The 22,539-nt window shown below is 44.3% G+C and overlaps 1 protein-coding gene across 2 annotated transcripts in view; it reads left to right on the forward strand.

Annotated features, from left to right (window-relative positions):
- Window positions 1-15,941, forward strand: part of SCML4 (Scm polycomb group protein like 4) — a 488,412-nt gene extending 472,471 nt beyond the window's left edge. For both annotated transcript variants that reach the window (XM_086926686.1, XM_086926687.1), the window contains 2 exons: window positions 3,594-3,739; window positions 13,740-15,941. In XM_086926686.1, coding sequence (XP_086782812.1) covers window positions 3,594-3,739; window positions 13,740-13,865 — 272 coding nt within the window. In that variant the 3' untranslated portion in view covers window positions 13,866-15,941. The remainder of the gene's footprint in view (window positions 1-3,593; window positions 3,740-13,739) is intronic.
- Window positions 15,942-22,539: the final 6,598 nt, after the last annotated feature.

Consider the following 22,539-nt stretch of genomic DNA (forward strand, 5'->3'; position numbering starts at 1 on the left):
CAGCTCTGGGCAATAGCTTGCTTAATCTCCACAACGCTAAGGATGCCTGGCCTCCACCTTGGGGGTGCCCAGGAGAGGACGCCTCACAGGAAAAGCCAGGATGGGTTCCACAGCGGTATTCGTACAAGCGCCTTGAGACCCTTGCGGGTGAGTAGTGTGCTATACAAGTATCAATTTACATTACATTACATAGTGTGGGCGAGCAGTTAGGCTTATCAGATCGTAGTACTAAGCATTTATTGCACACACAAAGGCAGTAAGTGAGACACACACTCAATAAAGAAATCAGACACCAATTTATAAAAATCTACAGATTTTTTTTATATGAATTTAGATACCAAGATAATCGGAATTGGGTAAGTACTTTTCAAGTTAGGAATTTTTAAAGGTTTCAAATGTTCACACTTGGTACAATTTCTGGAGTGGTAATGTTATCCTATGGGGGAAGAACATGTACTGCATTTGGGCACATGTCATCGACTTACGGACCCCTTCTCCTGGATTTAAGGTGAGAATGGGGCAAGGTCCAAGGCAACCCCAACAGGTCACCTCGGGTGGCACTGGGGCAGCCGGGTGGACAAATGTGTTTCAGCGTCGGGTGCCCTGTTCACTTCAATGGAGGATGGTTCGGTTGAGAAGATGCTGCAAACTGGGGCTGGGGTACTAGTCCAGGTGAACACACAGGGGGGCACAGTCCTTGAGATGCTCGGGCACGTAGGGACACCATTGGTCCATTTGTCCTCAGGCTGTGGGGCTCTGGGGCAGAAATGCTTTTATGTGTCAGGTTTGTGCTGCGGGAGACACTCGTGGTTGAGGGGGCCTGCACAAAGAGGCTGCAGGTGGTGACTGGGAATCCAATCTGGGAAAACCCAAGGGTGGGCTCAGCCTTTGAGAGTCTCAGGACCCCGTTGACACCACCATCTCCCACAGACTTGGGCTGTGGGGCGTGGGTGCAGAGGTACTTTGAGGTGTTGGGTGGCAGCAGTCGGACCCTCACTCTTTGTTCTGCAGAAAAGGGGCAAACAGGATAGCTGGGCCACTCTAGATGTGGATCTCACTGTCCCTGAAGTCCCTCGACATACAAATCAGTCTTCCTTGGTGTTGGTATCCAAGCTGGACACAACAGGGTTTGGTTGTTGCAAGAGGTCTGGTACCCCAGGTATTGGTACTGTGCAGCTCCGGACAGTCCTGGCATCCCCACACTTGGAAGCAGGACACATCTGACCTGTGGGAGAAAGGTTACCTCTTGCTTGGTGGCTGCAGCGTTGGTAGTCCCAGTAAGTAGCAGTACAGTGAACCAGCCCATGCTTCTTTGGTGCCTGAGACTGCAAGGGAGTAGCTCCTCTACTCAAGGGCAGTTCTCTGGTGATTTGCGAAACACTGGTAGTACTTTGTGTTCCTGAAATCTGCACAGCTGCAGGATGACTTGGCTTCTTCCACGAGGGTCAGGATCAGCAAACAAGCTGGCAGGGTTGTTGCCTAGTAAGTCATTGCACCTCTGTTCTTCTGTCATTACTCTTCTTTGTTCACTCCTGTGTGTCAGTCAAAACGGATGTCCTGGTATCAGGGGTGCCATCTAAATAATGTATTTATGGGCATTACAGGGAGTGTCAGGTAAAAGCAAAATTACCTACCTACCTTTTAGGGTGGTAAGACCCTCTATATGACCACTTCCTGTGGGAAGAGGTCATAACCCTAACCCAGAAGACCTAATTCTACCAAAACCCCAGAAGATGGAATTTTCCTAGTCGTGTTCACTTCAGGTAGCCCACCTTGGAGGTAGTACTAGCCTGAGAGTGAACACAACTCCTAACTAGTTAATTTTCCCACCTATTTGGGTGCCAAATGGAAAATGGGAAGGGGGTGGCATTTCCCCTATCTGGGGAAAGCCAGGCTTGCATATCACAGGCGGTGGAGGCCTTTGAAGCCTCCTGCAGAATTTGTATGTAGATTACCAGTCATCCTGCTTGGAGGATGTGACAACACCTCCTGACAGAGCAGGTAGTGTTTCCGACCTCAGAGAGCATGGACACTCACCTCCAGGGGGTCAGAAATGTGTCTGTGGTGGCAGGCTGGACAGGACCAGTCAGCAAACGCACCAAAGGTCAGTAAGTTTTATGGGGGTACCTCTAAGGTACCTTCTGGGTGCATGTATTAATAAGTCCATCACTGGAATCAGTGTAGGTTTATTTATACAAGATGCTTTATACCAAAAACCATAGGTTTCAGTGAAGTCATTATGTTGCTTGGAAAGTCGTTTTGACCAGTGCCCAGTGCATACCTTAAGATGGCTTCCCTGTTCACTTGCACGGTCAGTAAATGAACTGGCCAGCACAGGGGCATATCTGCTCATCCTTATATGTCCTCACATGTAACATAATGCACCCCACCTTAGGGCTGTAAGGCCTGCTGCAGGGGTGACTTACAGATATTACATCCAGTGTTAGGGAACATGGCACACAGGGCGTGTGCCATGTCGTGTTTCCACTTTTTAGAGCACATTGTCATGCAGCCTGCTTGGCAGTCTGCGTGGGTTTGGCGCTGGGTCCCTTAGAGATTTTGTAAAAAACAAGGGGAACCCAAAGGGTAGTTGGGGACCAAGGGTATATACTATTTTCACAAAGAGTGCCACAAGATATGCTGCAGTTCTTAGGGACCTTTTTTAGTACTAAACTAAACTAGTACTTATGCCCTAGGTATCAGGTATACCATTTACTAGGGTCTTATAGAAGTATTAAAGGAATCACTCATACTCACTGACACTCAATCTCCTTTATTATCACTCATTACCTGTCACTGACTCTAACTCACTACCTGTCACTGACTCCCACGTACTTTCACTCTCACACACCTCGCTCACACAGACATATGCTCACAAACACATGCTCTGTTACACATGAACACACTCACGCCCACAAGCACACACACTACATAGTTTTAAAAAAAAATGTTTTACTTACAACATCTGCCACTGATGGTCTTGTTCCAGCCCTGGTGTTCCAATTTTTATTACACTAATTGTGAATAATAAACTATTATTAAGTGTTGGTGTAATATCAAATGAGCAGAAAATGTAGTTGGAGCTCGATGCCCATAAGGGTGAGCTACCTCCCTTTTCTTGGCACTGATTTTGCTACCTCTGAGGCTAGGGGTCATAATGACAGTGCCCGGAGTCACAAGGGGCAAGCCAGGGGACACAGCTGCGACCCCTGGCGACCCCTAAATAGCATCCATGAAAATGGAATGCATGTATGGTGCAAGGACCATCAAAGCAGAGTTTAAAACCACCCTTTCTCTTGCAGCAGTGGAATGATCTTTACAAGGCCTTTACTCAGTGTTGCGAAGCCCAGCATCATGTTTTGGCGCTTAGTACATAGCAGTTGTTTGCATAACATCATTTGTGAAGCTACCTTCAGAATGAAATACCCTACATTTTAATCCACAGTAACAAAATACATGTGATGCTTTATAGAGCTGGTGAGTCTTGCACCAGTGTCAATACAAAGTCTATACAAAAGCCCTTAAAGGTATGAGAACTACATAAAGTGTGTTTTTTAACTCTCTGACATTTGTATTTTTTAATTATTCATCAGCCTCGAGTCCTTCACCCGAACGACAAGAAACAACTCGGCCATCAAAGAAGGACCCCTCCACCTGGAGTGTAGAGGATGTGGTTTGGTTTGTGAAGGATGCTGACCCCCATGCCTTAGGACCTCATGTGGAGCTTTTCAGAAAACATGTATGTACCGCAGGAGCAAACGTGATGCTAGAGTGTGTTATCTGTGCGACTAACGTCATCGCTAAGCGCACAGAGCCTAAAAATGGTCTCTGGTGTGAAACCCCTAATCTTTTTAAAAAACAATGTCCAGCGGCGGCCCATGCAGGTAACAGCGGTGAGGCGGTGGGGCCTGGTGGGGGGGATTCCGACAGACGATGACGAGGGAAAATTATTTATTTAATTTTATCTCGGCATCGTCCCCCACCCGCCCCACCACTGTTATCTGCATGTAACGCGGCTGACAATGTCAACCAGCAATTGCGAGCAGGCCGGTAACGGTACTTGTCCGCCCAATCAAGCAGTGCCGTAACACAAAATGCCCCGCCACCCATAGAATGTGATGAGGAACCCCCTGGTTTCTCATATTGCACAGATATTCACTGGCCTGGGGCTGAGGATGAGCTCTTTTAAGGGTTGGGGCAGTGGCGTAGCGTAAGGGGGGGGGGGGGGTGACAGGGGCTATTTTCCCTGGAACAAAATTCTTAGGGGCATTTTTAGGGGCACAACATTTTAATAGGGGGTGCAAAATTTTTAAAGAAAATTGGAAGGATACATGCCTTGCCCCACATCCTGGCAACCCATGATGCGCCGTTGGTTGGGGGCTCCCCTGCACCACAGGGACTGCAAGGACCAGTGCTACACCCCTACAAATTGGATAACAAGAATTTAGGGAGCATAAGGTCTCTGGAGTTTTTTACAAGCATACTTCACCTGCTAAATAATAATAATAATAAACACACTTATAAAGCACCTGGTTACACCGACTGGTGTGTCCCTGTGCTGGACGCCACTCTCCAGTAAGGCTGGAAGGAAAAAGGTGCTATAGAACAGGGTCATGATATACGCAAACCTCATAGCTGAAAGAGCCAGGTTTTCAATCTTTTCCGGAAAATATTTTCTGATGGCTCAGTTCCGAGAAAGAGGAATAGTGCATTCCTGCTAAAGGCAGGCAAAATGAGAAAACACATAGAAACAGCAAAAAGTGTGCATGAATCATTACAGAAATACTGATGCCTGCCAGTTATTCCGCTTCTTCTCGAACCTGGGGATGATTTCCTTACTCCTAGTTACCGATGCCCATGGTATCAGTGTTCATGGAGTTTGAGAATTGCTGCCACAGTACCTGGACAGTTGTAATCAGCCTCAAAGTGTGATGAAACTGAAGCTGTTTTGTGAAAAATGTGTATTACCTGATATCACCATTGAAACATTATCTGATAAGTGACATGGCGTTTTCAGGCGAGAACTCCCTTTATCGATCTCCTCTCCTTTCCCACCCTTTGAACTAATTTTACTCAGTCACTGATCCATTTGGGAAATCATCAAGAACAGGATAAGAGCATTGCCAGGTAAGACACAGTCATATTTGACTACTGCACTCATCAGCATCGGTCAGCTACTGCCAATGCATTGCCTTGTATTGGGTGTGGCCCATGGAAGCACACTGTTGAATCCATCTTCCATTTCCATAGCATAGATCCTGTTACTGACACAAATCTTAAACATCTGTGCCCTCTGATCTTGATTTGTGCTCAGCTCATAAGAACAGTTCATCAACCTTTGCAGTCCTTTCATATGTGTCCAAAATATGCCTGTTATTTCTGAATAGAAATTATACCAGCAGCAGCTTGCTTACTTGTCCATATTCATGTTTTCAAGATTGAGGCTGCAGTGTTTACCACAGGCCGGCTCTGTGATAATATAAACAATTTCAAAATCCACAGTCCTTTTGCAGACATGTTGAGGCAGTCCAACCAATTTGTTTGGTTCCACCTGTAGCTTTTTTTATTTGGGACTTTGTATGTTTAACTTCTGATGTGGGCTAAGGTCAGTAAACCACACATGTGTACCATGTTCTCTGTGAACATGGTATGTGTTTGCCAGTTTTGTGCAGCTCCCAGTAATATGGTCCTGTCTTGTCACTGGAAGAATACTAAATTACTACTGGTAGTAGTCAGAGTATTATTAACTCACTCCATGCACATCAGAGGTATTAGTGTAGGGTAGCTCACCCTCCTGAGTAAGGATCAGTTCTGAGTATTAAGAAGCAGCATATTTCATAAACCTAGGGACTTATTTATAGATTGGTGGACTGGATACTCCATCACAAATGTGACATAGTTCCCATCCCCTGGATTACAAGTGGATTATAGCCTAGGGCACATGTAAATGATGGACAGGATCCCCACCATGTTTTGACAGAAATTACATTTAAAATGTAATTTAGCTGCAAACACTTGTGCCCGTAGTAAAATGTGACTGTGATTTTTTAATCCTGCAGCTAAAGCAGATATTGTTATCGTATTTGCATTGGAGTAGTACACAATCTGCTACTGGTAGGACACTGCTATGGTGTGTGTGCCTAATCGAACAATGGCGGATAAAGGAGATGTATGTTTTAGCTAAGGGCGGTTTGCAGTTCTTTGCACCTCTGCCTGAAGAGCTGATTTCACTCATACCTATTGTTCAAGCATGGGCCGTGCCGGGCGTTATACTGGGGCGGTGATGTCAGGCAGGGGAGGGTCAGGGTGGGGGGTTGTAAAATGCGGGATTTGGACCATTCCAGGTAAGTACCGAAAAAAGTAAATAAAATGAATTTTGTTTCCCACGCTGCATCACATTTGGCGATGCAGCGTGAGCAACGAAATTTGTTTTATTTATTTTTTCGGTACTTACCTCTAATGGTCCATATCCCGCATTTTACAACCCCCGACCCTGACCCTCCCCTGCCTGACGTCACCGCCCCAGTATACCGCCCGGCAGGGGCCGTGCCTGCTATTGTTAGTCTTTCGGGAAGACATCTGGACCACAAGCCTCAAAAGGAACTACACAATAATCAGGGAGATGACCTAGGACCACTGCTTGGACATTTGTGACCGAACAGCGAAGACCACTCTTGCCTTTTGTGACTGGTGTTAGTGGACACTTGACTGCCCAGGATGTCTTCCTGAGGTAGTGTTAGCAGAAGGTTTAGAATCCCCTTAAAGTAGACAAGGCTGAAATGGGTGGCAGTGGGTGAGGTTGGAAGGGAAGAAGAGATCATTAGCTTAAGAACCCTCCTGTGTGAGCTCAAGTTCTAGAACACAATGCACTCAAGGAAAATGTAGGTGTCACCAGGCACATAAACTACATCACTTTGGATTAAAAGTGAGAGAGGGGCCTTAGAATATTTTTACAAATTGGTTCAGGTCTACACATCACTAAATCTTTCGTAAAGAAACCTTGATTTGCCCACTGGTAAGTCTGAACTTTCTTGGAATATGGATGAAGACACTCCCTGTCTACTAAAATAAAATCTCTTACTGCCGGCCAGGCAAAAACAGCAGTATTTCTTGCCCCACAACTGTTAACTGTTATGTCATACATTTCACATAGTGCAAACCTAACTCCATGTTGCAGTGAAGCGCCTTGCCAGCATGATTTATAAGTGAGCAGGAATAGCTTGGGGCTACTCAGTGCTGCACACAGAATAGTATTGTGTGTTTGCTATTGACTATACCCCGATTACAAAAAACACAGAATGCAACAATTAGTGGTTGCTTTCAAACACTTCCTGTAAGTAATTAACATAGAAAACGGACACTTGGCAGTTTGAAAACAGTGTACATGAAATGCCATGGCCACCATCTCTTAATAGTTAAAATAGGTTAAAAGTATTTCCATGGTATAATAGTATACCTAAACATTGCTGTCACCACATGATGTAATATCTACCATTTATTTAGCATCAGCAAATTTACGGTCTGGTGTGTTTAGCGAGTGCTGTCAACTGCGGGGTCAGTGGTGGGGCATGCTGGTATATGTAGTCTCGTGTTGCCGTGTTATCTAGGCACGCTTGCCTCAGGAAGTTCTAAGTGTTTGCAGTAGCGATCAGTAGATTCCTCAGTGGTATTATGAAGCACCGCACAATACTCTTTCTAATATAAAGGTATAAAAGTCTGCGTATATCCACCGTGGGAGTGAAACGCGACAGTGATGCGCCTGGTGCTGGAGATAAAATGCATCTCAGTAGGGTGGTGCAACCGGTGATAGCGTTCCCTGGTTAGTGGGTAGTGCACCTATTGTACCTGAAAAGCTCACGAGCCAGAGACGTGCCCAGTGTGAGCCACAGATGTCTCAGTACAAGTGTGTGATCATCATATTACTGGAATATCATTGTTTATTATTTTTATAAATTACACATATTTATAGTTAGAGGCAGATACAGCAAATTTTTCCATAAGCCCCCAATTTTTGGTCACCTACTAAAACCGAGATCTGATCCCAAGTATGCAATTTCCGTTGCTAAATTTAGTACATTTGATTATGGTAATGCTCAAAAGCTGCTTCTCGAATTGGGAGGTAGGACATAGGAGAATGGATGTAATTAAATTTCTATCTGCCCCACTGCTCCACTATCTAATAATAAGAAGAGATGGCTTTCAATTTTCGGTAGAATGTTTTTTAAGAAGGAAAAAGAATGAAAAATGTTAGGTAAAATACCGCTGTGGAATACACGTTTTGTTCTTTCACTCTGCCACACAGATTAACCATTCTTGGCGTGCACAACAATAAGATTAATACATTTTACATATGACTTTTCATATAAAAGGCAATTTGATAGGGCATTGAATGGTTTAGGAATAGGATTTTATATTTTATATAATTGGACTTGCACGTGTATATGAACCCTGAGCAAGATAAAAAGAAACAAACATTTACAATGCAATGGTCTCGGCAATATTATAGGTAGAGCTATTGGCATTGCTCATAATTTTTGTATTTTTTTTCATCACTAAATTAATGGCATTGTCATTTTTATTTGCAATAGCTGAATTGTTTGCAAATGTGAGACCTATTGCATTAGCAGAGAGAGAGTGAGGTAGTGAAATAGAGAGAGAGTTAGGTATTGAAATTGAGAGAGAGTGAGGTAGTGAGAGAGAGAGTGAGGTAGATAGAGAGTGAGGTAGTGAGATAGAGAGAGTGAGGTAGTGAAAGAGTGAGGTAGTGAGGGAGAGGGATGTTGTTAGGTAGTGAGATATAAACAGAGAGTGATGTTGTGAGGTAGTGAGATAGAGAGAGTGAAAGTGAGTTAGTGAGATAGAAAGAGAGTGAGTGAGGTAGTGAGATAGAGAGTGAGTGAGGTAGTGAGTTAGAGAGAGAGAGTTAAGTTATAATGTAGTGACTTGCAATATCCTTATAAAATATGGCAGGGGGTCTTTTATCACATATATATAAAAAAATCTAAAATATGTTAGTGAGAAAGAGAAAAACATGTCTGCCATATTCGGACGACAGGTGGAAGTCTACCAGCAGTCTCAAAGGGATTGATGAAGTGAATGGGGGGCTACCAACCAACTCTTAAAAGCCATTGAAGTCGATGTATGCCTGTCGGCTGTCCTCACAGACCAATGGAAAGGCTGGTCAGAGGACCCAAAAGTGTTTGTGAAGTAGATTGAATCAGAACTGCTAAATCAGAATATTTGGTCAGGTCAATGTAGTTCGCCAACCAGACGCAATGAGTTGCCAGGTCGGTAGAAGCCACTCAATCACCTCCAGGGGGATGGCAACAAGTATGCATGCCATCCAGCAATAGGTCTTCAAGTAATCAGTGGAATTAGGGTAAGGGCAAGACCAACAGAGAAAGACAAAGGATGTATGGTATGTACAAACGATACTACTGTTCCAATTGGTACAGGTAAGTTGGAAGAAATTAATTACAATAACCATTTCATTTTCAAACCAGCAGATAAAGTGTAGGTTGTATTACCACCCATCTCCACTGGTAATGAGATAAATGGAAGACTACCAGTCTCCAGGAGACTAGTCAAGTTGATGAAGCACTACAAGCAGTGTCAAAAGGATTCTGGAATATAATAAGGCTGGCTAGAAAGAAGTGGTTCATTTGCCAGAAATCTCTGATTGGGTTTTCTAAGTGTGGTAACCTAAAAGAGTTGAAGTGATTAAAACAAGTCACAATCTGCAAGACCTGTAGATTAGAAAAGGCACTAAGAGCCTACTGTACTTGGTGGAGGAAATGGAGGTGTAGTATCTATACCGCAGTGTTTTGGATATGGATGAAAACATACTTGCTCTAACCTAACAATTCCACAATCAAGCTCTTGACAAAGTAGATGGAGGACCAAGGCTGTATGCAGTGGATTGGTGAGGTAGGTGGCAGCTCTCCCGCAATTTGCAAGGGTCTGAGGAGGGTGGCAGTCGGAAAACCACCCCAAAGAGTTACGTCAACTCATTAAAATCATAAATGCTATCTTTCAGAAGTTGGCACATGATCGGCGTCCTCCTATTAACAGGGTTGGAATACATCTTTTGGAGTATTGCCAACGGGGTGGTGATATGAAAGAAGGCCTAGCACTCAGAAGTTAGACCCCATTGTTGGTCATGAAGATGGGTGATCATCAGCCACTTCTTATGGAGTTTACCAACGGGTGGCTACATGATCCAAACCCCTCTGTAATTGTTGAAAGGTGGAGAGCTGTATAACAACTGTGTTCATGTGTTTGGCAGATCTGGGGAGGCCTAGAACAGTGCTGGACAGCAATATAACACTACTGCTTTAAAAAGTGAAGCTTCTACTACAAATGTGAATGCATATTTGCTTGTATACACAAAAAGCAATCGAGCAACGAAATGAATCATTAACTTCTCAATCCCGGAGTAGTCTCCTTGGGGTCCTGAACTACATCCCACTGCCTAAAGTAATTACGTTGCTACTGGACAGCCAAGTATACCTCCACCATCCCAGGCCTAGTGCCTATTTCGCACTAAAAACAACGCTGATCAGAACGTATTAGTGGGGACAGCATTTGTCAGTAAATTAAGCATAACATTTCACCACGCTGATAAGCTGTAAAATGAAGGTGGCTCAGTATAATACACAATTTCGAACGAGTTATAAACTATTACAAATATACATATGACCCAATACAATAGTGAAGTGTTTTAAGAGGCAGTTCCGAGTCTCCGGTTTCCTCTCTTCAGTAATACTGAATTTTGCTCAACTCGCTCACCATGGCAATGCGTCCTAAAAGAGGAACGAACAAGTATTGAACACGACATATAGCACTAAAAAAAATCTAGAGGATCAAACATCACCATACCTGGTGCAAAAAGGTCAGGTTATTTCCATGTCAGCACACCAAGTATTTAAATAAAATCGAAGAAAACAAACGTACATAGTTCGTGTGTCGGAATATATACACAGGACGCCAAATGCTGCAAATACTGGCACACCTCCAGAATAGTCCAGAAACGCTTTCTTTTACTGCCAATGGGAGAGAGAAGCTTACACAACGCTGCAGCAATCGAGCAACAAAATGAATCATTAACTTCTCAATCCCGGAGTAGTCTCCTTGGGGTCCTGAACTACATCCCACTGCCTAAAGTAATTACGTTGCTACTGGACAGCCAAGTATATCTCCACCATCCCAGGCCTAGTGCCTATTTCGCACTAAAAACAACGCTGATCAGAACGTATTAGTGGGGACAGCATTTGTCAGTAAATTAAGCATAACACGACAGAGGCTGATGGAACGTGGGCATTTCCGACGTTTTTGTTGTTGCCACAATAACACTGTGTGACTTGCGTCGCACAGGATGAGTTCCACGTGTCAGCCACCTTTACACAGCGGGTTTGGTGCATGCTGCAGGGATCGGCTGGCTCCTGTGCATTAGAAGCAGTGGGTGCCGCAGGTCAGGGCCGAGGCAGCGACCGCAGCATTTCAGGACTAAGGTGCATTGTCAGAGCTGAGGGCGAGTCCCATTACTGGGGGTGCAGGGTGCAGCGGATCAGTGTTGGAGCTGGGAAGGAGGGGCAGAGGGAGTATTAGCCAGGACTAAGGTGCATTGGCAGAGCTGAGGGCCAGTCCCATTACTGGGGGTGCAGGGTGCAGCGAATCAGTGTTGGAGCTGGGAAGGAGGGGCAGAGGGAGTATTAGCCAGGACTAAGGTGCATTGGCAGAGCTGAGGGCCAGTCCCATTACTGGGGTTGCAGGGTGCAGCGGATCAGTGTTGGAGCTGGGAAGGAGGGGCATAGGAAGTATTAGCCAGGACTAAGGTGCATTGGCAGAGCTGAGGGCGAGTCCCATTACTGGGGGTGCAGGGTGCAGCGGATCAGTGTTGGAGCTGGGAAGGAGGGGCAGAGGGAGTATTAGCCAGAACTGAGGTGCATTGGCAGAGCTGAGGGCGAGTCCCATTACTGGAGGTGCAGGGTTCAGCGGATCAGGGTTGGAGCTGGGGAGGAGGGGCAGAGGGAGTATTAGCCAGGACTGAGGGGCATTGGCAGAGCTGAGGGCGATTCGGAGTCTCATTACTAGGGGTGCAGCGGATCAGGGTTGGAGCTGAGAAGGAGGGGCAGAGGGAGTATTAGCCAGAACTGAGGGGCATTGTCAGAGCTGAGGGCGAGTCCCATTACTGGAGGAGCTGGGAAGGAGGGGCAGAGGGAGTATTAGCCAGGACTGAGGGGCATTGGCAGAGCTGAGGGTGATTCGGAGTCTTATTACTGGGGGTGCAACGGATCAGGGTTGGAGCTGGGAAGGAGGGGCAGAGGAGGTATTAGCCAGAACTGAGGGGCATTGTCAGAGCTGAGGGCGAGTCCCGTTACTGGAGGCGCAGGGGCAGCAGATCAGGATTGGCGCTGGGGGGGGGAGGAGGGGCAGAGGGAGTATTAGAATAGCAGGGGACGCTGCCAGGACTGAGGGGCATTGGGAGAGCTGTTGTGAATCGTCGGGTGGACGCGCACCGGCCTGCGATCCTAATTAACACCAAAAAACTGGGGTCCAAGGGGGTGGGGGTGTGAGGGGGCATGTCTTACCTCGCAGAGCATCGGAGAAGCATCCAGGCGCTAGCCAGTCGCTGACCTCAAGCTGCTCGGAGTGGAGGGTCCTCTCGGGCCCGCCAGGTGCAGACCCTCTGATGCTCGGAGTGGGCGAGCTCCCAGATGCCAGCTAGGGTCAGTCTTCCTCTGCTAGGACAGAAGCAGATAACATCAGGGCCGCTGCGGGTTGTATTTGATGCTCCGTGGGTGTGTGTGGGGGAGAGGGGGGCTGTCAGGCCCCCGTCGGTGTCACCCCTCTAGTCCCCTGCTGCACTCTCGGCACGGGGTGATGCGGGATGCTGAGGCCATCGCAGAAATGTTTAGGAAAAGTGAAGGAGCGGGGAAAAGCATTACCTGTGTGTGTGTGTGCTTCGAAATGCCGAGTCGGGCGGAGCTAGGCACTACTCAGGGCAGTTTGCATGAGCCCCGGAGCCGAACATGCCATCAGGATCTACACCTAGTGCCATTAGACAATACCAGACACGACAGAGGCAGATGGAGCGGACTGAAACAAGAACAAGGCACAGAGACGAGACGGGGTGACGGACGAGCGAGAAGCATTCAGGAGGGGGCGGGGAGGAGAAAGCCGAAGATGCAGAACGTAGAGGGGTTGGGGAACATGCGCATCGAGCAGAGAGGGGGCTGGGGGACTGTGGGGGCAGCATAAGAGATAGAGAGCATCAAACAGGGGTGCAGGAGCACTAAAAACGGCATAAACGGGGGCAGAGGCAGAGGCTCGATGCTCACCTTCACTGCGGTGAAAAAAAATGGCGGCCGCAAGATTCCGAATTTTTCGGACTCGGGCGTGGTTTTGTGGTTCTGAGTGACAGACAACGTCACTGTCTAAAGAACAGCAAAACTTACGCCCCCAAATCCGAAAAAGACGGGGCTAAATTGGAGTGACGCATCTCTCCTCCAATGGCTGGCCTCCGTTTAGGAAGCCAGCCAATGGAGGATAGACGAAAAGAGAGGCGGGATGAAGCAGCCACTCTAAGAAACAATAATTCTGCAGACTTCCGGCTTGGCCTACGGTCCCTCAACCTAAATAATATATATATGTATCGTAAATATGGACTATAATATCTGAGTATTTTAACTATTGTGATACTATTTTTTACATATTGTCTTCTGTTTTCTTTTCTACAGGAAATTGATGGGAATGCCTTACTCCTTTTGAAGAGTGACATGATCATGAAGTATTTGGGCTTAAAACTGGGCCCTGCACTGAAACTCTGTTACCACATTGATAAGCTGAAACAAGTCAAGTTCTGAACTTTGACCTAAGTATTACAAAACTCCATCTGACATCAGAAGGGGGTTGGGCCAAGGTAACATGTTGCCTTATGGGAAATTGATCCAACGACGTGCTATTCTCTCCTCTTAGCTCTCCAGATTGTTCCCAGGCCTTTGGTTTAATCCTTGTGCACTTTTTTTCGACTTTGTTCTTTCTTTTGTTTAGTTTGAATTATCGGCTCCTGAATGTTAATATGGATGTTATTGTATATTATCAGATTTTTTTAAGGGTTAGGATTGTTTGGGAAGAGGTGTGTGCAATAAGGAGATGGGAGGAAATCCACAGGAAAAATGCAGTAAGGTTCACTTCACAACAAAGTGTAAATAGACGTAATTGCCGTATTGTTACGCACTGTGCATTGATCCCGGTTTATTCATTACTGAATCTGCAGGTCAAGCCTCCACTTGGCTGCTAATGACAAGGGTAACTCGTCATGCACTGCCCATTCATTTAAATGGAAATCTCATTATTTTGGCCTAATGACCCTTAGCATCCAAGTGGTTAAGGAACATACAATAGATATCTTGTGATTACATTGCTCAGATTTCGCCAGAAACCATAATTATTTTAATGTAAAGGAATAACAATATTTTCTGAGCCCCCCCTAGGGTTTCACTAAAAAATGCAAGTTTCTTGAGAAATAGAGTGCAACTACAGGTTTTGTTGTTTGGCCTGAAAAGTTAATCTGAAAACCACGCTCCTACGAGGAAATTCCAGTTGCCCAAAGAAAAATGGTTTCTACTCGATCCAGCTGCTGGTATGTGAATTTTTGAACATATATTAAGGTGCTATGGAGAAAATTCTACTCTTATTTTTTTTTTTATTATAAAGTTCATTGTCCAAAATTCCCATATGTTGCAGCTGGATCCTTTAGAAATCATTTGCAAATGGCCAAATGCAATTTCCACCAGGGCGAATACGCCGTTTAGAAACTCCAACTCCTATAAAAGGAAATTATACAATGCATATATGTATATAGATGTATATTTACAAGAGCACGTGCAGCTGTGGCCCCACTTTTCTGCGTCGCCTGTGACTGGTCTGAGGAGCCCAGCATTTTGTCTGGTTCGATTTTCCTGCAGAACCCTTTTGATTGCTGCAAATGGGTGACATGGAAGAAAAGAACAATTCTAAAAGGGGGACATACAGGAATGAAAGAACGTGAAATGCACCAAAACACTGGTATGAGGGTGTCTGGATTGAACATTCGTGGCCATGCCTGTGGAAAATTCTATTAAGTGCTTGCACTCCTTGGCTCTTTGGTCTGGACTGGTAACTAGTTCATGACAGAGAACTAACTCGGTTACTGAGACTCCCTCTGGATTTCTGTGGACATGGTGGTCTCACCTACATATATCATTGCAGAGAAATATGATTCTGTTACCCTTTCAAGGTGTCAAAAATGGAAGGAAACAGTATTTAGTGTTGTAATAAATAACATGTTAAACTGTTTTTTAAAGTCCCTTGACCCACAAGAAGGGACAAGAGCTGTCTGTCCGTATATTTACAGAGACATTTATCAGTGTTGTGTTTTATTATTATTTTAACGGTGTTAAAAAAAGGCCATCGTAGCTTTATTTAAAGGTTCAGATGCTACCACTGCCTTGTAAGAGGAAGGCTTTATTTCACAGTTGTTATTTTAGAATTTCTCCATGAGATATCATTTGCTGGGAAGTTTGTTAAGCCATTCAGAAGCAACTTTCAGTATCTTTTCCTTTGCTGTGTAAAAAAATAGTTGCAACTGTTCACACCTGGCACAATTCACTATGAATTTTCTGTATCTTGTAGTATTCTTGACACAAGAAGTGAGCATAAGCGAGAGAAGCCACGACTTTCATGTAATGTTTAGGAGTAAGTGCGAGTGTAAGAGGAGGTCACATTTCCATCAAAATCTTTTTAAATTGGGCTCTTCAGAGTGTACAGAACGAGACACCTGCTGTAGAAAATCTGCTGCTTCCTGTGGTCACCAGCCGCACATATACCCCGCCAAGGTTGTATTAGTACAAGTGTAATGGGAAACGCCGTTTACAACGCGGTGTTTCCACCGCACGACCTTTACCACGCTGCCATTACAACTCAAGTCGTTACTACTGGATGGCGCTGTTGGTTAAAGAATATTGTAATTTTCTATTCCAACACCTTCCCTACTGTTACGTGGACTGGTGTTAGAATAGAAAACTATAATAATCCTCAATCCGCGCCCTCCAACGCAAGTCGTTGTAACGACTTGCGTTGTAAAATCCGCGATGTAAAGTACTGCGATCAAAATGATCGCGTTGTACTATCATACATCCTGTGTAATACGAGCTGAGAAAATGTATAGTGAAAAACTGTAGCCGGCTGGCCAACCACCTATTCCCTCACCCGCACCTTCATAGAAGGAGATGCCAAGTTAATGTCGTGATGGCAGCCTCTCTGTTAATGTTGTGGACTGAAGATTTCCCTGAGATTTGAACATGTTATATGGCAGGCCCTGAGTGTACATTATTTAAGTCTTATTTTGCATTTTGGGTTATATAATCTTTGACATTCCAATGGTATGGCATCCAAGAATTCGGTGTTTGCCCTACATCTCAGCGATCGAGTGCAAAATATTTGTACGTGATGTGTGCAGGTCATGAGGGAACATAACACATGGAAGAGGTGTGGCACCGCGGCTAGTGCGACTGATTTCGGAATCTGGGGATCACGGTTCGATCCCCGGCACCAGCGGCAGATTAGCCCAACACCATGTGACTCTGGGCATTAGCTTGCCTAATCTTCCCAACGGCCCCCAGCGCCTAGAGACCCTTACGGGTGATTGTGCGCTTTACAAAAAATGTGGATTTTTTGGGGATTTAACACAACATAACATCCATAGGAACATTTTAAATTCTTTCTGCATTTTACCGACCGCGCTGTGCAAAAATGTACAGCTACATGCACCCTCAAAGTTTCATAGAACACTCTGGATAGAGTGCGGAGCTGCCGTACAAAAATTCACAAACGAAGGCACGAGAAACAAAACTTAAACAACTAGACTTGCCTTCAGAATCTGCTGCAACAGTTTGTGTCCTCGGGTCCTTGATGTTTTAGCAATACATGACTGACAACATAGTGTAAACAGTGCATAAGGAATAATGGAGTTGTGATTTGAAGGAAGTATATGTAGGTATGCAGTTTGCGCTGTAAGGCCCTCCTTGCAAATTCAGAATTGCACAGGTTTTGATGTGGTGCCAGTGGCGGCTGCAACCTAATGGGGTCGGGGAGGAGGGGGGCAGGGGAGGGCCTCTCCTTGTCTCTCCTGATTTCCAGTCCGAAGCAGGAAGCACAGAGGCTCCCCTAAGCCAATCACGACGCTGCTGTCATGAGAGGCTCCCCTAAGCCAATCACGACGCTGCTGTCACCATGACCGTGGGTCGGCACTCAGACAGGGACTATGAGCCTCTGCATGTTCTCCACCCAGGCTGTGTATTACAGCCTGGAGGAGAACATGCAAAATGTGCATGACCGTTTGGCCGTCCCAAGACTGCTGGCCAAACCGTCAAGTGCACTTGGAAAGTGCTCACTACTCCCCCCCCTAAATCTGTACAGCCTAGCCCCACCCGAGAAATGAGACAGTATGGAAAAATAGAATGATACTACCATTGCGTTATTATCGTTTTATTTTCCCTTTTTCAATTGCTCATAAGGCAGTGGGGCGACGTCCTCCGCCTTAGCGGACGAGCCGCCACTGAGCGGTGCTCTTTACAAGCTAAGCAATGTAGCTGCCTGAGGACTGCTTTTCGTGCCCTTGAGTTGTACAAAAATATTAGGGCTGAGACCTTCAAGACACTGAATACAAACTCCAGCAGGGTGTCCAGAACGACCAACAAACGCGCAAATAATCTCCACCAAATGGATTTCTATGTAAATTCTCCTCATAAATATTAATTGTGGGCTGTCCTGAAAACCCGGCTGGAATTGACTTTGCTTTTGCTGGTTCGACGAGCCAGGCCATAAACACCTTAAATGATGTCTTTCCTCAGATCACTCCTTCAGTTATGCCTTACTGTCCTAGGAAATTGCATTTTTAGTGTCCATGTGGATTAGCAGGCCTTGGGCGAGATGCCACTGCTCATAAGCTCGACTGCTTGTGTGTCCCCTCTGCACTTTTGTACCCTCCTTGGTGTAAGCTGAAGTCATTCCTCAAGGACAGAGTGCCAATTCAGTTTTGGCCTCTGTTAAAAATATGTAGCTGGAATAAATGTTCCCAGGCTTGAGTGTTAGAACAAGCGCAACAGTTTGTCAAAAGAATCCCTATAGAGCAGAAAGAAGCCCATATTACGCCTAAGCCACAAACAATTGGCATTTCTCTCTTGTTTATGTTACACAGTTTTCTAATCTTTTGTCTATTTTTTTTTCAGGTGTGACCATCACATTTATATCATACCCTTTAATTTTTTTCTTTATAATTTTCCAGCCTATTTTTTTATTACTGTATCCGATTATTGTTTTACTTACCTTATTTATTTACTTTTTCTTCTACTTCTTTCACCTATCCCCCACAGTGGTCTTGTGCCACAAAGGGGGCAAGGATAGTAGTAAGAGCACGGAGCGGCCTTTTATTGAATTAGTGTATTAATTGTCTCTTGATTCTGCATTATCTCTGATTATTGGTAAAGCCTACCGCCAGAAGACAATCAGGTGTTGTCAAATCAACACATGACTACTGTTCCTTGAAGTAGCCTTCTCTCAGGGGCAATTGATGCTTTAACACCAGCAGCAATGTTTAATTTGCACCAGTGGATCCCAGTGTTCAGCACCAGCACTTAATTGTCAACACTGGCACTTATGACAGTTTGCCACATTGTGGTGCCTTTTGTCTAATTTAGACGTATGCACACTAACAGTTGTTTATCAATTCAATATACGTTAAAATGACTAATCTTTGCCACCCAAGCCATTCTTATAACTTTGGGGGCCTGGAATATTCTAAAATGTCACACTTGTGGATGTCTGATGATTAGTAATTGTGTTGGTTGGTACTGTCATTAGCCGTGCTGGGAGGAGGGGGGGGGTCAATGGGTGGTGCAAGTTGGAGTCGCCTCCTGACGAGGGCCTGGGCAATTATTTATTCACAAATTAAGCACTGCCCCGCAGGCTACATTTTGTCCCAGGAGGCTAATTTCACAGATCTCTGTTTATAACCTCAGGAGCTGTCATGATTAGTAGTTGAACTAAAGTAATTGTCTGGGTATTTCTCTTGTATTAACCAACATTTCCAGAAAAGCGTGCAACAGCCTGAGTACTTCATGAAGCATGTGCGACCATTCGAAAGAAACCCTGTCTTTGAGAATCCAAGCAAAAATAGGTAAAGTTTCTGGACAGTGGCCTTTCTGAAATCTTTATAAAACCTAGGATGTGAAATTTGTGGCAAAAAAAGGGGTGTGAACAAACAAAAGTCAACAAGCAGTGATGGCCATTAGCACAAAGAATTATAGCTAGTAAGAAATGCACTCATTTCTCCAATCTGATTGTCTTCATTCTGACCTAGTCTCACAATCCCCCCATCGCTCTCTAAATGTACTGTCTGATTGTTGTTCTCTTTACATCTGAGTGCTGAGAATAGAAAAATTACATTACTTACTAAAGAGAAATATCATATTTTCTGGTGAATTTAGTTGCTGTAGCCGTTGCACTGCCTACTGTTGCGTGTAATTTTCAGTAGTAAATTACAGTAACTACTCGGTATCTTTACACCCACTAAGTGATATGTTTTCATTAGTTGCAATGTACATTGGCGTTTTTTTGTTTCTAAAGTTCACCTTCCTTTACACAATCTCCAAAATCTCTCAGAAGAATAAATGTTAGTGGAAGTGTGACTGCTTCAAGGTCATACATACAATATTACTTGTCTTCATGCACTTTATTAAATCAGTACTTCTTGTCCACTCTTTAGGGTGAAGGCAGCAGTTCTAATTGTCTTTAGTATTTAGGAAAGATCCCAAGCTCCAGGACTATTATACCGGATCCTTATTTCTTGCAAGAGAGGAAGAGCAACTGTCTAGAATATTGTTTGCCATCTTACGTATGGAAACTAGAAGGGCTCAAAAAAATCTAAATGGGCGAAACAACTACTAGAAAAATAAAAATATGAAACGAGTCAAAAAAAGAAAAAAATTTGCAATATAAAAAGTTACATTTGAAAATAAAGGAAGGGGTAAATAGACAATTGAAAAAATAAGCGATAGCTTCGAGAGAGAGAATGCTGTGTAATTTCATATTGTGTAACTTCAACAAATGATGGACGGAATGCTGAATAATTCAAACATTCTCCCCTAGTCAAGAGATCTGGGTTAAATCCATTGTTCTTTTGTTCACTACGCCACCCCAGTTTGGACCCAGACAAATGCAAATCAGGCTTGGCCCTTTGCCTCCTGGGAACAGTCCAGACCGAACTGTCAAGCCTCCCTGGACCGGAAACAGGCATCCTGGGACTGTTTCAGGGTATGTCACCCTTCATCAGCCTTACTAGCTTGAATCCAGTGGCACAGTGAGCAAGGACCCATGTCCAGCATTCCCTCAATCAATTGTTTCTTTTTCATATTTTACCTTAAGTGGGAAGGGTATGCCCAGACGTGGGTCCTGTGCTCACTAAACCACTGGATTCAAGCAATCCTGGCTGATGAAGGGTGATGCCCTGAAACCGGTGGGCATCTTACAACAGTATTAGTCATACTGTATTGCTCTTTAAAGTTTCAGCACAGCCGCTACACTGCATTTGGAGGTAACATATTTTCCATTTTGGTGCGAAAAAACAATAATACACTATGCAGAATCCCATTCCATGGCCACTCAGTAAATATTGCACTGGGCAGCTGTGTTTGAACGCTTAAGTGTATAGTGATTCATCGCTGTACTGATCCACAGTGGCCAACATAATGTACTGCTTCTAAACTCGGTGGATATCCATGAATTTTAAAACGATAATAACTGGGCAATACCATTCCAAGATGGGCAGCCGGTTTAGAAACATTGCCTGCAAAGGATGCAGTACACTGTAGATGAAATAAGCAGCAGGCGAGTGGCCAAGTAGGGCTCTCTGGGGAACCAGCAAGGTGCTAGTAATAAAAAAGAGACGAAGGAGCAACATGAAAATGAACCTATAAAAGGAAAACATGGAAAATTAAAGGTCTGACCACCAGGCCCGACACTTAAGCACACTATTTTCAGTATAATTTGCACAGGTGATCAGGAAAAATGCCATTATTCACAGGGCAATAGATCTGGCACAGAAATGGGCTACCCTATTGCCATTATGCAGTGTGCATTCATGGGCGAAAGCAAAATGGGAAGGACATTCTGACAGGAGAGTGCTGACCCAGAGACCCTCTATGCATGTATACATATGTAGTTTGTTTATTTATTCATTTGTTAATTAAAAGGGTCTGGCAGACAAATACACCTGCCAGGCCGCCCTCATGAGACGGTTGAGCAAGGAGTAGCACAGTGCAAATCTTCTACCCCAGTGTTTGATAAATGAAGTAACCAACGCCTTGCTTACTGCAGTAATCTGTGGGATTCTTTGGAACAGAAAGCCCGCCTACAGCTGTTAACACAGTGTAATATCAATCCACTTTTAAAGGCCTATTGGCTTTAACATATGATGTTGACAATAAATAAATCAAGCCTGCTGCCTTTATTGTATTGTTTTCAGCACATGTTCTGCCACAAAGGAAGTATTATTTTATAGTCCAAAAATTATAAATATGTACAAAATTGAAGCTGGCACAACCCCTCCAAACATGGCATTACAAAGGACCTTTAAGCTATAGGGTTTGTCACAAGTGGATACCCAACCCCATAGACCTGGCATACTTTCATAATCTATAAAATTTCATGCAGCAACGTACCTGTTTACAGTCTTCAAATTAGTAGAATGACACTTGGCCCTTACAGGTCCATTTGCTTGTGCATACGCTTTCCACAATAAATAATTCAGGCAAAATGTATTCGTCATAATTTTCCTAATAAACAGTCTGATGGCATCGGACCCAGTTTTCCCAAATGATCTTGTTGGGCTAATATCCTTTGTTGTTGACTTGTCAGCATCAATATCTCAGTCCTAATAAAACAAGCACAAACCTCCTCACAAGGCACCCATCAGGCAAATAGCCAGCAACATTACAGATGTATAAATTTACGTTAGCAAAACCAACACACAAGAACTGCCACAGTCCAAATCTTTTGCCCAAAGGGTTTATCCGAGGGGCTAATAAAATCCCAAACCCTTTCTTATTAAGCTAATGTATAAGTTTCCATGTAACAAAATGCCAAACAACACTCTTCAACACAGTACAATAACAATCCTCTCCTTCACACCCATTGGTTTTAATAAATGCATTTCACAATAAGTAAGTCCTACTACCTGTGTAATAACTTTTCCTAATCAGGTCATATCTACCACATCCAACGTAACTATTCCCAGTGACCAATTCAGCCTAAAGACTTCATCAGTGGCATGTCGCCATGCCCAACTGAGACCTATGATATTCAACATAAATTGGAAATCATCAGGCAATCAGTGATGAAATGATGAATATATAAACATTTACATTTGGAAAAATGATATACAAACCATATAAAATAGCCTAAAAGAATTACCACATTGCAAATCTTCAACTCCAAGTG

Source organism: Lissotriton vulgaris, chromosome 6 (genome assembly GCF_964263255.1).
Source record: "Lissotriton vulgaris chromosome 6, aLisVul1.2, whole genome shotgun sequence".
Lineage (NCBI taxonomy): Eukaryota > Metazoa > Chordata > Amphibia > Caudata > Salamandridae > Lissotriton > Lissotriton vulgaris.